The 16,835-nt window shown below is 34.9% G+C and overlaps 1 protein-coding gene across 2 annotated transcripts in view; it reads left to right on the top strand.

Annotated features, from left to right (window-relative positions):
• The window catches only part of LOC150095769 (nucleoside hydrolase-like), a 55,018-nt gene that overhangs the window by 28,122 nt on the left and 10,061 nt on the right, over positions 1-16,835 (top strand). For both annotated transcript variants that reach the window (XM_090410093.1, XM_090410094.1), the window contains exon 4: positions 9,224-9,360. In XM_090410093.1, the coding sequence (XP_090266219.1) occupies positions 9,224-9,360 (137 nt within the window). The remainder of the gene's footprint in view (positions 1-9,223; positions 9,361-16,835) is intronic.

Raw genomic sequence — 16,835 nt, 5'->3', positions numbered from 1 at the left:
TCTTTTTCAGTATTCTAATATTATGTTTTTATTTAAATATTAGTAATAACATAGATACAGCACAAATAAAATTACGATTTGTTCATAATACAGTTGGCTTTCACTATACTAAACACCATTATTACAAACTCACGCTAATAAACTACTGAAAAATCCTGACCAAAGCCACAGAACTACAATGCTATTCAAAAAGAAATGCACTGTAGCAAACTACTTACAATAACAAGCTGTTTTTTTGTAGGTATGAATTTTTTATACTATAAAGTGACTGTATTTAAAGCATTCAGATAAACTTCATAAATATATGGTCCAGTGGTGTGTGGGATTTTCTTAATAGAGTAGAAGATCCTTGGAGTATAAAGTAACTTTGTTTGTGTTTTTATCTAACCAGAAATTTAAAAATTCAGTAATACAACAAATAAATCTACCAAACATGACTGATAAACCCTGCTTTTTATTTATTTATTTAGGGAAACAAAAGCAGAATAGAAACCTTATTGAATCCTCTGCTGCATTGTGATTCAGACTTAGACTCAATTCCTTGCTCTATGGCCTTATGGACCATATTCTATGGCCTTCCAATGGACCATAGAAGGTTTCAGGAAAATGTTGAACATTTTCCTAAAAAATATAAAAACTTTTGGGAAAATAAATACTTCTGAAAAAATGCTGCATATTCCATCACTGGGTAAGAAATAAGTGAATTATGGCTGTCTGCTATCTATTTTAGGTTACTGTGTCACAATTTAATCACTTACCTCGCAGTATGGAATGCTCTCAAACATTACATAAAAAATTTCTTTTTTTGTAGAACCCCTACAAAAATGTTTATAAAAAATTATCAGAAAGGAATTATGACAGTGAACCTGAAAACTGCAGAATAATATAATCAAGAAAATATATGATACATAATATTACAAATGATAAAGTAACATAACTCTTCATGAATTAAGTAAATTTAATAAAATGAGTATTTTCCTCATTCAGTGAAGGTTATTTCAGAAACTGCATCTAATACAAGTTACAAACATTGTAGGAACACAGTTTCACTGCTCTAAAGATAAAATGATGTAAGAATATCCTATTCTTTCATCGGTCGTATTCCATTAAGACTCCCTCCCCTCCCTGTAGGGCATCTGTTCATGGTGGAGCGAACCTCCTAGTGATGGTACTGACCCATTTCCATCTTCCTCGTTTTCTTTGCTTTCTTTCCATATTCTTTGTTCTACCTATCCTGTCTTTTTTTTTGCTACCCCCCACCCTTTTATTTTCCAAATCACCATCACTGGAATCCAATGGCCTGCCACTGTGTTTGTCATGTGGTGCGACCTGTGGACATCCAGAAAGGGGGGATGCTGGTAGTCTTGCACTGCTTTGGAAAGACAGATGGTCCTGGATGGCCTGGCCAGAATCATTTGGCTAGTGGGCTTGCCTGCAACTGTTAAGAAATTCTGGTGATATTCTTGTGAAAACATCTTGTCAGCAACATCAATGGGTAAAATACCAGTCACAGTAATACCTCATAAAGCACTCAATTCTTGTAGAAGAGTGATCAGAAATGGGATTTCCTTGATATCCCTGATAAAGAGATATCTTCAGAGCTTAAACATCAGGGAATTACAGGTGTGAGGTGCATCCTGATAAGTAGGATGGTCACCTGGTTTCAATCAGGAACATTATCATTACTTCACAACTCATATATAGAAGCTAATAATACACCTAAGCCTCCAATATCTGTAAAAGCAGGATATCTCAACTGTCTGTTAGTGTATATCCCTAATCTGCTAAGATGCTTTAAATGTCAGAAATATGGGCATGCCCAAACTGCCTGTTGTGGCTCTACTACCTTCACCTGATGTGGTAGTAGAGCATGATAACATATTGCTCATAAAGGAAAACTAAATGTGCCAACTGTCAAGGAGATCACCCAGCTTACTCCCATGCATGTCAGAAGTGAAAGATAAAAAAGAAATGCAAAAAAATAAAACAGAACAAAATATATGATATCAGAATGCAAAAGGGAAGTTAGCCACTACTACACCTGTTCTGAGATCCTTTTATGCTGAGAAGGTGGGGTGGCAGCAAAGAAAATGTCAACAGTATTTGAAACACATATGTCCATTCCACCATTTGATAATTTCACCATACCTGAACTTTATGATCAAAAGTGCTTCTGTTGAGCACACCAATTACATGAACTATGGTCTCACTCAAGAAACAAAAATGATTCCATTCGATAAGAACCCACTTGTCAAAAAAAAAAATTATGGTAGGGATATCACTTAAAGAAACACCACTAGCCCCCCCCCCCCATCCCCTTCACAAAATCAGTTGATAAATATAACACTGAAAAAGTTAAGCTCTCAGCCTCCCAAAAACTGGACAAGTCCACAAAACCAAAACAATAGGAAATTTTTTACAATGGAACTCTTGTGGGTTTTGCCAGAATTTCAATAATATCAAGATTTTACTGCAGAAATACAATCCCTTCAGTTTCTGTCTGCAGGAAACATATCCAGTGAGGACCCTACCTTAAGGAATTTCAATGTTGTATGCAAGGACAGAACTGGAGATGGTCCTGCTCATGGAGGAGTAGTTATCCTAGTGGGCAGTCATACTCCTTTCAATCATGTCCGGCTTATTAATGCTCTGTAAGCAGTAGCAATTCTCTTATCCATGGGATTTCTTGTTATGGTATATTCAATTTATTTACCACCAGATGCTGAGTTAAGTAAAATTTATCTTAATAGTTTATCTTGCAATTGTCTGAACCCATACTTCTTATGAGTGACTTTAATGGGCACGATAACACTCTGTGGGGTAGTATTATTGATGAGGTTGTATTAGTGAACGAATCCTTGACAGTAATGATTTCTTTTGAATAATAGACTCAGTACTTTCTTCCATATGCCTACCCACTCATATTCTGCAGTCAATCTTACAATCAGCTCAAGCTTACAATCATAGATGTTGGATACCCATATGGAAAATGGATCAGGCTGACTGGAATATTTTGTCCCATCCTGCAAAATTTAATGCTGGTACAGTGTCAATCAAACACCTATCAATGAAGCAGTAAACCATGTAACAGACATTCTCCAGGCAGCAACAGCCTCAATTCCAAAAACATCGTCTCAATTTCCACTCTATTCAAAGCCTTGGTGGAACCCAGAATGCCAGGAAGTGAAAAAAGATCAACACAGAACATGGGATATATTTCAGAGATACCCCACTGCATCAAACTTAATAACTTTTAAATATGCTTGGGTGAAAGCATGTTATGTGAGACGTGTTATGTGAGACGTCAGAATCAAAAACATTCTTGGATCTAGCTTACCTCATTGATTACTCGAACAATCAGTGCAAAATTGTATGGAATAAAATCTGGAAAATGAAAGTTAGATACAGAACACACTATTTGTCTACCTTAGACTATAATATAAATTAAAGATGCCAAGAAATTATTTTCTTGGTTTAATCCTTTATCCAAGTGTAAGCAAACAAACCCTGCACCTGAAGTAACTTCAGAACTGGGCAACTCATATATAGAAGCTAATAACTTCCCATCACTTGTCTTAGTATCCCTTAATGCAAATTGCATATCCTTATGGACATGTATAATGATATGCATTATGGGAAGGGTCACTACCCAGACCATTTCAACCTTTATTGAGGTCTCATTAGTGCGAGCCAGATCCAGAAGTGATTCCAAAATTGAAGTAATGTAGAAGTCATATTTCCATATACGAGTAGCCAAAAGGTATCACACTTTATTACTAAAATACTCAGGATTAGAGATAGTTGTTGGAAGTGTTTCAACTTGCTTATACTATAAATTAAAGATGCCAAGAAATTATATTCTTGGTTTAATTCTTTATTCAAGTGTAAGCAAACAACATGAGTTTCCCAGTTCTGAAGTAACTTCAGGACTGTGCAACTTGTATATAGAAGCTAATGACTTCACATCACTTGCCTTAATATCCTTATGGACATCCCGCCATGGCATGGATGTTTGTGATTGTCTTTGGAAGTGGTGGTGTTCGGCAGTAGATGGCGTTGGTGTAGTTGTGGTCAGTTGGTGGATTGAGTGGCAGAGACAGAGTTGTAGAGCAGGTGCCCTCCCTCGATGAGTCTTTGGACTCCCTGGAGATGTCTAATAATAATAATAATGCCATGCATTATGAGAAGGATCACTACCCAGATTGGTTTCGACCTTTATTTGAGGTCTCATCAGTGGGAACCAGACCCAGAAGTGATATCAAAGTGGAAATATATACGAGTTGCCCAGTCCTTAAGTTACTTCAGGTGCAAACTTTGTTTGCTTACTTGGATAAAGGATTAAACCAAGAATATAATTTCTTGGCATCTTTAATTTATAGTATAACCAAGTGGAAAAACTTCCAACTTAGACTATAATGTATGTGTTGTTGCTGATTCCAAAGCTACTGCAGATGCTTTGGGAGAAAATTTTGCCAAAATCTCAACAACAGTTTCATATCATCCGGAATTTTTAATATTGAAAGCTTAACAAGAGAAACAAAGGTTAAATTTTTCTACCAATGGGCTTGAGCTGTACAATCAACCATTTGTTAAGGAGGTAAAAAAAGAAAAGCTCTTTTGCAATAGAGCCTGATGACATCCATTATAAAATGATGAAACATCTACCATCATCTTTGTTGGATCTCTTTCTCTAACTATACAGCAGAATAGTTGCAGAGGAAGAGTTTCCGGATTCTTGACATAAGTTAGTTGTCATTGCTATCCCAAAACCAGGAGAATCCAATGCAAGCAAATAATTATCAACCTATTGCTCTGACCAGCTACTTTTTTGTAAGATAGTGGAGAAAATGGTTAATGCTGGACTTCTCTGGTATTTAGAAAGCACTGGTCTTCTGTCCAATATGCAATGTAGCCTTCATAGACATCATTCAACTTTGTACAATTTAGCCCATTTAGAAACTTATAAGAGATGCATTTCTGAAGCAAGAACATCTAGTTTCAGTGTTCTTTGACATGGAAGCTTTTGACACAGCCTAGAGGTATGTCATATTAAAAGACCTCTATAACCTAGGTCTCATAGGACATCTTCCTGTATTTATTAAAAACTTTCTCTCCAGGCGAACTTTCCAAGTCAGAGTGAAAAGTATGATGTCTCGCCAATTTCATTAAGTTAAACAATGCAGTTTTACATATAAATTTTATTTATTTATAAATACTGCATTGCTTAACTTAATTTTTATACATATATATTGTTTACTAATTTACCTCTAATTATTATTACCTTGTGTACTGCTGTAACATTCACATGGTGCAGTATGACTTTGCTGTCCTTGCACTAATAAACTATAACCCAACGAACCATTAAAACCAAATCAGTAATAATCAACAAAACAAGTATTCTTAATGATTAGCATTTCCCAGTAGATGTGATAAGAGGCAAACATACAAAAAAAAAAAAAAATTACAAATTAAAACATTAATAAAATCACATTACATAAATAAAACTAATGATTAAACTGAAAAACTTCTGATTTTTTGACTCATCAACTAAAAATTCCCACTCATCACTGACAAGCAGATGAACACATTTTTCAATCCCTGCATATAGAACTGTTCTGAGAACATTTAAAAAAAGAGCAAAGTTTATAATAATAGTAAGTGCTTACTAGATTTCTGTTCAGGCCATGGATCAAACATTGAGAGATTGAAAGAAGAAAAGTCTTGTTGATTTTGTTGTTTGACAGTGATATCTTCACACTAGTTCAGAATAAATCTGCTCGAATAAACTGTGTTTATTTGAGCAGATTTTTACTTTAAGACAAGTAGTGGAGAAATTATGGGAATATGACAAGAATCTGTTCAATTTTTGCCAAAATGGAAATAGATCAGGAATGGAATATGATAAGGTTCCAAGAGAAGTTCATAACTCTATAATAATGTGATGTAAATAGGATATTATATATATATATATAAAGCCTAGACTTAAGTTGTAAGTCATCTTTTAGAATTGAATTAAGTACTGAAGGATGGTTTAATGTGTCGTGAGAAATGGTCAATTAAACAGATATGGAAGAGGTTTTCAAAGGAGACATTTGATGAGAGAAAAACACCCAAAGAAAACCCAAGATCTAGGTGGATTGAGCAGTTAGGTACCTTAGAAGCTAAAATATAAGATCTGATAATAACAGCATGATGACATATAATAAAAAATTAATTGGAAAAAAATTGTTTATAGAGCATGAGTGATAATGTAAACTTAATCATGTAGTACTTTGATGATGACGAAGACAGTTTTCTTCCTTTAACTTTAAAAAATCTAACTCATAATAAACATTAAAACCATGTTCCTCAATGATTTTAATGTTTGCAAATCTCATCTAGCTTCCTTTCCTCAAAAATATTGATTTAGAAGATAGAAGCATTTGCCATCACCATTAAAGTCATCATACACAAACTTTTCATGAGCCTTCAAGATGGCTTATAATTTTAATCACTCTTGCAACACTCTTGATCTCCTCACCAGTAATCCTGAGTAAACTGTAGGTGTTGTAAGTCCTTTAGGCAATTTAAGTCAATATTTTTGCATGATTTCCAAAAGCAATTATTAAAACTCCAACAGATATGCAGCAGTTTTAACATACAAATGTCAACAGAGAAACGGTAATTGCAAAATAACCAATTAGATGTAAATTAGAACTAAATAGAAAAAAAACTGGAACAAGTCATGAAATTTAAATACCTAGGAATAACTGTGAACAGTGAAAATATAACACAGGATGAAATAAAAGAACAATCTCTGAAGGTAACTAAAATATCAGAATGTCTAAATTTAATTACTGTATATAGAAAAATAAAAATCTAATAAAAGAAATAAAAGTAAGAATATATAAATCAGTAGTCCAACCAATACTGACATATGTATGTGAAACAAGAATAGAAACATCAAACATAGAACAGATAAATACAACATGTAAAATGAAAACATTAAAAAATATAGTTAACAAAACGAAAAGATTTATGAAGAATGTCAATTACAACCTATAAATGCATATCAACATTTTAATGAAATGGACCCAAAAAGAATAGTTAAACTAGCCAGAGACTGGAAACCAAATATGAAAAGACCAGATGATAGACCAAAAAAAGTGATGGATAGACTGTCTGCATTGAAGTATTGGAGATACAACAAGGCTGACACTTAAAGCAAGAAGAAGAAGTAATTTTAATGGTTTGCAATAGATTTCAGATGTTTTACTGGCACATGGTAGTATTTCAACTACTGGGAAACAGGTCAATCCATCTTTTACATTGTAAATTAGCAGTCAGATAGAGAACCTTACACCTGATGTTAAATCAAATGTAGTGTAAGGTTGTATGCTTTTCTACTTTTATTTATAATCTGTATATAGATCACATTGTTAAAGAAGGTGATATTAAACCAGTATCAAAATAAGATATACAATTTCACATTAGATTTACGCTTTCTATCAAAATATTCAGAGGCCTGCTCATCCCAATTCTTACTATAATATGAAAGGCATTATCATTATGGAGTTGGTCCACCCTTTGCTGCTATAACCTCCAATCTTCTGGAAAGGCTTTTTACTTGATTTTAGTATGTTGCTGCAGTCATTTCCTTTCATATTTCCAGAAGAGTTTCTTCCTTCACTGATGTCAGGCAGTTCGGTTGGGCTTGCAGTCAGTGTTCTATTTCATCAGGTTTTTGACAGAATTGAGATCAGGGATTTATGCAGGCCAGTCAAGTTCTTCAACACATCCATATCATCAAACCATTCCTGCACAGATGTCACTTTGTAGACAGGAACATTATTGTCCGTGTGTAGAGGCTTAAGTGCTGTGAGGACATCATGTTGGAGGTTAATGGATTGTATCCAGCACTCAGAAAGGATTAAAAACAGAATTTAATTCTTCCTATATTTCATCTCAGTCAATGAGACATCTTCAGGGATTACAAAAAAACGAATGTAACATAAAAACATAACAAACAATACTAAGCCCAACCACGTGGGTGACACTAAAGTCCTATCTAGGTGGAGCGCCCTCTAAGGGCGGTTATAGGTGGCCTGGAATGTAAAGTGGGACCTCTGGTGATAAGTGTTTCCCAAATCTTAGGAAGCTTAATGCAATCATATTTGTTAAGATTTGGTTGATTCCTGAGAGCTGCTGCTGATTCTAAGAATAGTCTTTCTCTTTTGAATTTGTTGTGGTGGAGCATGGTTGTTTTTTTCCATGAGATTCTGTGGGTTGTATCCAAGACATGGTCAGCCAGGCCTGACTGACCATAGTCATGCTTGCAGATGTATGACTTATGTTCCTCCAGGTGGATAGTAGCTGATCTGCCTGTCTGTCCAAAGTATGCCAGTTTACAGGAATAGGGTACTTTATAGACTCCAGGCACTGAGAGAGGAGGGAGCTGATCTTTTGTAGAGTGGATGAGGGTAGCAAGTTTGCGGTGGGGCTTGAATGCTGTGTGTAGGTTGTACTTTTTTAAAATCTGGGCTATTTTTTCAGATGTGCCATGGATGTAGGGTATGGTGACGGCTTTTCTAAACTCTTTTTGAAGAGAAGACCGGGAAATGCGGGAGGAACTGATTATTTTTTTAATGCTGTGATCGCTGTAGCCATTGGAGAGGAAAGTGTTGTGTATGTGGTCAAGCTCAGTTCTAACATTTTTGTGTTGGTACAGGAAAGAGCATTCGCCATACTTTTATCATAAAGTTGGAAGCACAGAATTGTCTAGAATGTTATAGACTGCAGCATTAAGATTCTCCATCATTGAACTAGAAGACACAGTCTGAACCATGTAAAAAAAAAAAAAAAAACCTAAACAATGATTTGGCCAGGTAGTGTTCTCCTATTATCTGCCAAACCCAGACTCGTCTGTTGGACTGCTGGATGGTGAAGGGTGATTCACTCCAGAGAATGCATTGGCATTGCCCTTTGCTGATGTTAGGGTTTCTGTGCAATGGTGTGACCATGGAAATCCATGTTCTTCCGTTCCCAGAAAACATTTCTGGTGTTGGCATGCTTCAGAGGTATTTCAGAACTTGGTAGCAAGTGTCAACCAAGGGTACGTGATTTTTTTGTACTACGTGCTTCAGCACTTGTTAGTCCTGTTCTTACTGAAATAAGTGTTTGAGATCATCTTAAATTATTCCAGTATTATTTGATTGATTATATATGAATATTCTCTAAATTTCAGGAAGAGGTAATGCATTGCCAGCAGCAGAATTTAATTTTGCCACTGATCCAGAAGCTGCTCATATTGTTCTATCAGAAGTACAGTGTCCTGTCCTGATTGTGCCATGGGAGATATGCCTTCAATACCCACTTCCTTGGGTAAATATTGTGCTTCTCTGATATAAATGTTATCATTATTTATTTAATCTAATAATTTAATAAAATCAAATAAGTTATTGCAATTGCTTTTCATTTTTGGATCTAATAAAAAAAAATTATTCTACAGAAATCTGTTTTTCCCCCTTGGTCATGAGATTAAAAGACTGATTTTCCATATTTCTGTGGGACTGCAGGAAACATAGAAAAACCTTTTATATGTTTTCTAAGTATGTCCTTGCTTCTGAATTCCATTTAATACTAGTTATTGTGTCAAGTTCATGTATAATGTAAACACCAAATAAGAACCAATGCTAGATTTCTTTCTTGATGTCACGAAAAAAGCTCTTTACTACTTTTTTTTATTTAATATCATAAGCTGTATTAAACTCATTATTATTATTATTATTATTATTATTATTATTACCTGACACCTCCTGGGAGTCCAAAGATTCATCGAGAGAGGGCACCTACTCTACAGCTCTCTGTCTCTACCAACGAACGCGATCTGCCGCCCACCACCATCACTAGTATTTCTACAGACAATCACAAACATCTATGCCCATGACGGGAGTCGAACCCACAGCCTTTTGGCTGGAGAGTGGATACGCTAACCACTCGGCCATCCAGGCCATTATGCTGTAATAGTATATGTTTCTAACATGGAAAAGTAGGACCTTTTCCTATTATCTCCATTTTTTTTTTTGTTTCTCCCTTGGACAAAGGAGAACTAAATTAACACCAGCTTATTGTGAAATTTGACTCTGGGTCTTTTTTCCCAAAGAAATAACATGACAAACCTCTTAGCAGTGCAGCTATCCAGTATTATACTCACCTAGTTGAATTAGTCACTTTAAATATATCTATAACCTTTCTGGAGAAAGAGAGAGAGAGATAGAGAGAATAGAAAGTTTGATATGTCATTTAAAAGTGATGTGCAGATTATATTTATGTACTTTGGTAGTCTTTTCAGATAATTCCCAGTCATATAAGACAGGTTTTTTTGATGTTCCTGGAGGATAGTAATACTGCCATAATTGCACTGGGATTTAGACGGTTCACAGACAATTCATTATGGAAAATTAATCGCGGAGACAATTCATTGCGAGGACAATTTATCGTGGGGAAAATTCATCAATGCCAGCCTGGTTGGCCGAGTGGATAGCGTATTTGCTCTCCAGCCAAAAGGCTGTGGGTTCAAATCCTGCCATGGGCATGGATGTTTATGATTGTCTGTGTAAATACCAGTGGTGGTTGGCAGTAGATGGCGTTGGTGTAGTTGCGGTCAGTTGGTGATTGAATAGTGGAGACAGAGTTGTACAGCAGGTGCCCTCTCTCGATGAGTCCTTGAACTCCCTGGAGGTGTCAAATAATAATAATCACAGAAAAATTCATCATACAAACTATTGATTGCTGAAAAAATTCGCTGAAAATGTTATTCGCCAGATAATTGAAATGAATTGCATTGATACCGATGTATAAAAAGTAAATGCAGTGTGAGATAAATTTCACAAAATTTAGTCCATGTGGTTAGCCCAGTGGCTGGTTGCTTCACAATCATATGCCTGGGAAAGGAGTGTCCTAGGTTTGAATCCTGTCACTGACATGAGGAGCTTAGGATCTTTCTCAGACATAGCCAGTTTTGGGTGAGGACTACAGGGTTTTTCTCCCCTCGTATCCATTATACGAGGATAAACCACCTTATCCTCGTATAATGGTTGTGTTTATAATTTTGTAAATATCAATATTCCATCAACAGAATCTGTAGTATCCAAGTAAGAAAGAATATTTATACCATTTTAAGATGAAACAGAAATTAGGAAACTCACCAATCAATAAAATATTACTTTCACTGTATAAGAATAAAAAAAAATATGAAAATCTAAATCACTAATATATATATCTATCCCTCTTTTACCTCTATGGTGTCGAGAGTTTCTATTCCTTATAACCGCAACTGTTATATGAGGATAAGGCGGTTGGCCCTATGCTTCCCAGCGTATCCCATGTCTGTAGAAGTGTTACGTTCTCAAGGCCGGTTTTCCTGTTTGTGGGAGGAAAAATCCCACATAAACTGGGGAGTAAAACCCTGCGGTCCTCGCCCAGAACTGGATAACTTGGCTATGTCTGAGAAAGATCCTGAGCTTCTCATGTCAGCATTGAGATTCGAACCCAGGACACTCCTTTCCCAGGCATATGGTTGTGAAGCAACCAGCCACTTGGCTAACCGCACGGACTAATACATAGATACATAATAAAATTTTATTTTGTGAAATTTATCTTACATTGCATTTACTTTTAATAAATCGGTATCAATACAGTATCATTTCAATTTTCTAACAATAACATTTTCAGCGAATTTTTTTCCAAATTCAATAGTTCGCACGATGAATTTTCCTCACGATGAATTGTCTCTGCGATAAACTGTCCCTGCAATAAATTGTCTCACAATGAATTGTCCGGACACGGTTTTAGACTAGGGCTGTTTAAGTTCTGTATGTCAAAAAATGATGCATATCCACAAGAATTAACAAGGTTTTGAAAAGTGACAAAGTAAATTTCGTTCCAGCTAAACAATTCTTTGATGTTTCTTCTTCAATAGGCAGGTTTTTTTTTCAAAGCCTACATTTAGCTTTGAAATAATGCTGGATCTAATATCCACTTTGCTTATGAGCTTTTTTTTGAAAGTGCTGCAGAATAAAGAGAGTGGTCCTCCATCTACGAAGAATCAACTATCCTGACTAATAAAAACAGCATCACTAGTCAGCATATAGACAAGATCATAGTGTTAAGCTCTAATTTTTTTCTGATTCTGACAGCTTAGAATCCTGATTTTCTGGAGAAAAATCAGGGCTTTAGGCTGTTCGTATACCATATGTAATTTATTAAGATTTGGCAGCAGTGATTTTAAATCCAAATATTATAGCAATTCCCTATCCATCTCTTGTTACACAAATTATTAACTGCAGTTCTAAGAGGGCCTAGAATGGTATGCTCTATTTGTTCAGATTATAAAATTATGTATAGAAGGATTTTTATACAAAAATATCTCATATACCAGGCAAACGAAATTCCACTCAATATACTAACTAGCAGAATTTGTATAGTTTAGTAATATGGAAATAATATTTTGTGAATTATTGGATAATGTAACCTCCAAAAGTTTTGTAAAAGAACAAAGAAAGTTAAATGTGAATTAATTTGTGTCACAAGAACTTTCCAGACAAAGATATTTCCAGACGGATTATCTTATTAACTTATGACCTAGGGTGATTACAAACATGAAGGTCAAATATGCACGGGGGGGGTTTCCCACCTTAATGCAATGATGGAAAAGGGTGGCAGGTGCAGAACATCAAAATACCCAGGGATTAAAACGTAGCAGAACTCAAGGTCAAAGGAACCAGATAAAAAGGGGTTGCTACGACGAATCGAGGTTTTTTTTTTTTTTTTGCAGGGTCACAGCAGTCAGCAAGAAGTTGCGAGGTTAACAATAATCGAGGAGCTACGGAGTTGCAATGTAAGTTACTGCAATGGAGGTGAATGGCTACATAGTTGCAACGGAGCTTTACCAATCATCTTAAGGTAGAAGGCTACCAGCAGGAGAGGCAGATTTAGATGTGTGTGGCAGAATAAGTTCGTCTTCGTTTCTGTTTTGAGTCCAGGTTCAGGAAGGCCACTCTGGTTCAAGATCAGAGCCCTGCATTCCAGCCCAGTAGATGCCAGAAGTGCGAGACAACTAATTGAAGTTGTTTTTGGAAGAAAGCAGTTGTCTGGTACTCTATCAGAGAGAACCAGACAACTGATTCAAAGTAAGATCTTTCTATTGTTTTACTAGAGACAGAATTTGTGACTGTGATTTGTTTAAAGTTATTGTTTGTAATGATACTTAAGGACTATAGGTATTTATCTAACCTTTGAATCGTCTTGTTCAGTTACATGTGAGAGAAAACTTAGCAGAATTTAAAGTGATTTATTGTGTGCTTAATATTGCAGTTATTTGTTAAGCCTGCATTTATTTAAGTGAGATTGCCCTAAGTGTGACTGAGTATTATCAAACGTATTATCATAGACACGTGGTCCTACAAGAATTGTTTACATAAGAGGAGTAATTGTGATTGTATTTGTGAGTTGCCATTGAAGTATAGAACCTGATTTACTTGAGTTTTTAATATTGACCTTTTTGTACATTTCTTGGAATATGAATCAATTGTTTTCTTGTTTAAATAATTTGCCTGATTCCTGTAACCAATGCACTGCTCATTAAATTCGAATCTGTGTGTCCTTGAATAGCCACGACTGTAGAAAAGAAGTTTTACGTTGTTTTAAATTTAGTTATAAGTAAGAGAGGAAGGTTCCATGATTAACTGAGTGTTTTCTTCGGAAGGACAATCATATCCTATCCAGGAATTTTGGTGGCGCAGCTAGAAATCAAATAAATTTTCCAAAATTGAATTTAGAAAAACACCAGTTGTTCAGACAAAGAAATTGGCAGAGGCATTCTCTTACGTTTGAAAGTTTCACACAAGAACAATAATATTTGTGGCCTTGAGTCAAAAGTAAATTAAGTTGAGTGAGAGGATTGAAGGTTAAGAAATTAAACCAAGCAACGGATTATTTACCCAGAAATGCGACTGTTAAAGTTAAGATTAAAGTTAAAGTAGAACATTGAAGAATAAGTTTTGAATAGTATATTATCGTAGATTTTATAAAGGTACAGATGACAAGATTTAATTAAAGACCAGGATTTAACAAGATAATGAGAAAAATAGCTTACAATGAAAAAAGATGCAGATTGCCATAAGGTACAATGTTTGGTGTAGAAAATGAAGTTGAGCTCTCATCATCAGGAGGCATGGTAGTGACTTTATCACAAGAATTGTTAAAGCCAAAATTTGACTGATGTAACTCCAAATCTCAGGTGAATATTCAGTCCATCACTTTTATTCAGTGATAGGTATTCAATTTAATTCAATTCAATTAAATAAATGCCATTAAATCCATTTAATAATACTAATAATAACTTACAGCACTTTTTTGGGGGGGGGGGGCATCCAAAAAAGGGAATGATGCAACTATTTCAGGTATGCTCTGTAGATACATCTATAGGTTACATCAACTAATTTCAACAAAATTTGGAATATTGCTATGTTTTTGACATTTCTTAAAAGCTTAAAAGATTCATATGGATTTCTCAAAAAGCCACATAATTCAACCAGTTTTTTTGATCAAATTTAAATATATTTGTTTCTTACATTGATATAGATCTTTTAAGAAATTTAACCTTAATTAGAATGAAGGAGAAATTGGAGACATCTACAAAGTTATTGTTAAACTATTTGACAAAACTTGGAACTTAGTCATTTAAATATGATGGTTTCTGCATAGTTGGACCAAAAGCGAGGCAGGATTATAAAAAAAGGAACAAAATACAAAAATTGTGCGAAAGTTCCAAGCCAAAAGGTTAGCAGGAAAGGTTTCTGCCATTGTCTTTTGGGATATAGATAGTGTAATCCTTACCAAGTACCTTAAAACTGGTGAAACTGTTACAGCAGCAGTTTATTCAACAGCTCTGAAGTAACTGAAGGAAGTACTGAAGAAAAAACTCCACTGGAAACTGAGCAGAGGTATGTTGCTTTTGCAGGACAACCCACCTGCTCATACTGCTCATGAAATTCAAGAGACAATACACAACTTGCACTTTCAATGTTTGCCTCACCCACCCTATTAGCCAGACCTTGCCCCATCTGACTATTTCCTATTCCCAAATTTAAAGAAACACTTAAAGAACATCCATCAAAGGCTTTTGCAAAATCTAAATATATCAGTGCCTATGCATCTGCCTTGTCTAGTGCATTTTGTCACCTTGTTATAATAAGTAGACTGATAAAACACAGTCTTTCTTTAGTAAATTCATGCTGTCCATCAAAGAAAATGATGCTGTTGTCAACCCAATTCTGAATCTTCATCCACACTAACTGCTCCTTGACCACAATTTCAGACAAAACAGATTCACCTATAATTCAAAGCCTTAGTCTTATCACCTCCTTTATGAAGTGGAAGAATTTTGCTCTCCTTCCACTCCTTTGGAACTTATCCCAGTCTAGGACTCATGTTAAAATGGTCGTGGCAGGCAGTGTCCGTACATTCAGAAACCCCTGGCAAGAACTATCTTTAAAGATATGTACATATATGTATAAAGATACATATATGTATCTTTATATGAATGTAAAGCGACGTATAAAGATATATATATATATGGAAGAACACCAGAGAGACATATCCTACAATAGGACCAGAGCCAGCGCTCTCTCTAGCCACATTCTCTTCTCTATTAACTCAGATGAAGGCCGCCAACACCTCATAGACTGGCCAAAAACTTCTAATATCCATGTGTGTTATGATGAACTCGAAAGAAAGATCATCGAATCTAGAGAAATTTCAATTGATTCATCCCATATTAACAACAGTCTTAGCTTCTATCTCTCTGATGCACATATTGCCTCTATTCAGTATTAGCACACTCGTGGCAGCTCACGCATGTAGTCAACTTTAATTTTGAACTCAAGCTCGCATTCCTGTTTTTAAAGTGTACTATTGTCTTTTATACTAAATCTGTTGATGTAATTTTATCATATCTGTCATTTTTTGTATAATTCTTTGCCTGTGATACCTGAAGAAGTTGAATCATTCAACGAAACTAGTTGTATCTTAATATTAAACCTTGTTGTTTTTTCATTATCGGTATATAGTCATTTAAACTAATTTTTTATAATATTTTCTACCGAGTAAAGATGAACAATAATATATATATATATATATATATATATATATATATATATATATATATATATATATATATATATATATGTCTCTTTTGCATTGGACAGGTTGTGTTTTCACAATGCTTATATGGCATGCTATTTACAACTTTTTCAATAGAATTTTATTTGGAAAATTAGCATTTGTGAAATGTCTTAATTATATTGAAATTATCAAATGCAATTTGATAATTTCAATATACAAATGTATTTAGTTAAATTCAATGTTTAGTGCTACAATAAATATGTTTTCTTGCATGTGCAGCATAGTGTCTGAGGGAGGGGAGTGTTTTTCATTAAGTGTCATTCAGTTGTCTCTTATTACGCTAATGGTTGCTAAACATACAGTAACAAATTAATGCAAACAAGCCAAATTTTCATCAGGTTTTTGTTTTAGTTCACAATTTTGTTTTGGTTTCAGTTTACTATGTTCAGTTTTGGTTTTAGTTCACTATTTTGGTTGAGTGCTGCATTTTTTTACTGTCTCTATAATGTCTATTAATAGTGTTGTGTGTTTTTAATATCGTAAACAAGTTGACATTCATGGTATTTTATTCATTTTGTCATCCATTGCCAATGAGTGTGGTTTGGTTTGGGTACTGTTAAAGCGATTTTAAAGAAATGTAGGAAGACAGGTACCTTTTCTCCTGACAGAAA

This window comes from Typopeltis vanoorti, chromosome 20, assembly GCF_054136105.1.
Source record: "Typopeltis vanoorti isolate ZY-2024b chromosome 20, IOZ_Tvanoo_1.0, whole genome shotgun sequence".
Taxonomy (NCBI): Eukaryota; Metazoa; Arthropoda; class Arachnida; order Uropygi; family Thelyphonidae; genus Typopeltis; species Typopeltis vanoorti.
Note: the sequence above shows the minus strand (reverse complement) of the source record. Positions and strands in the feature narration are given on the sequence as shown.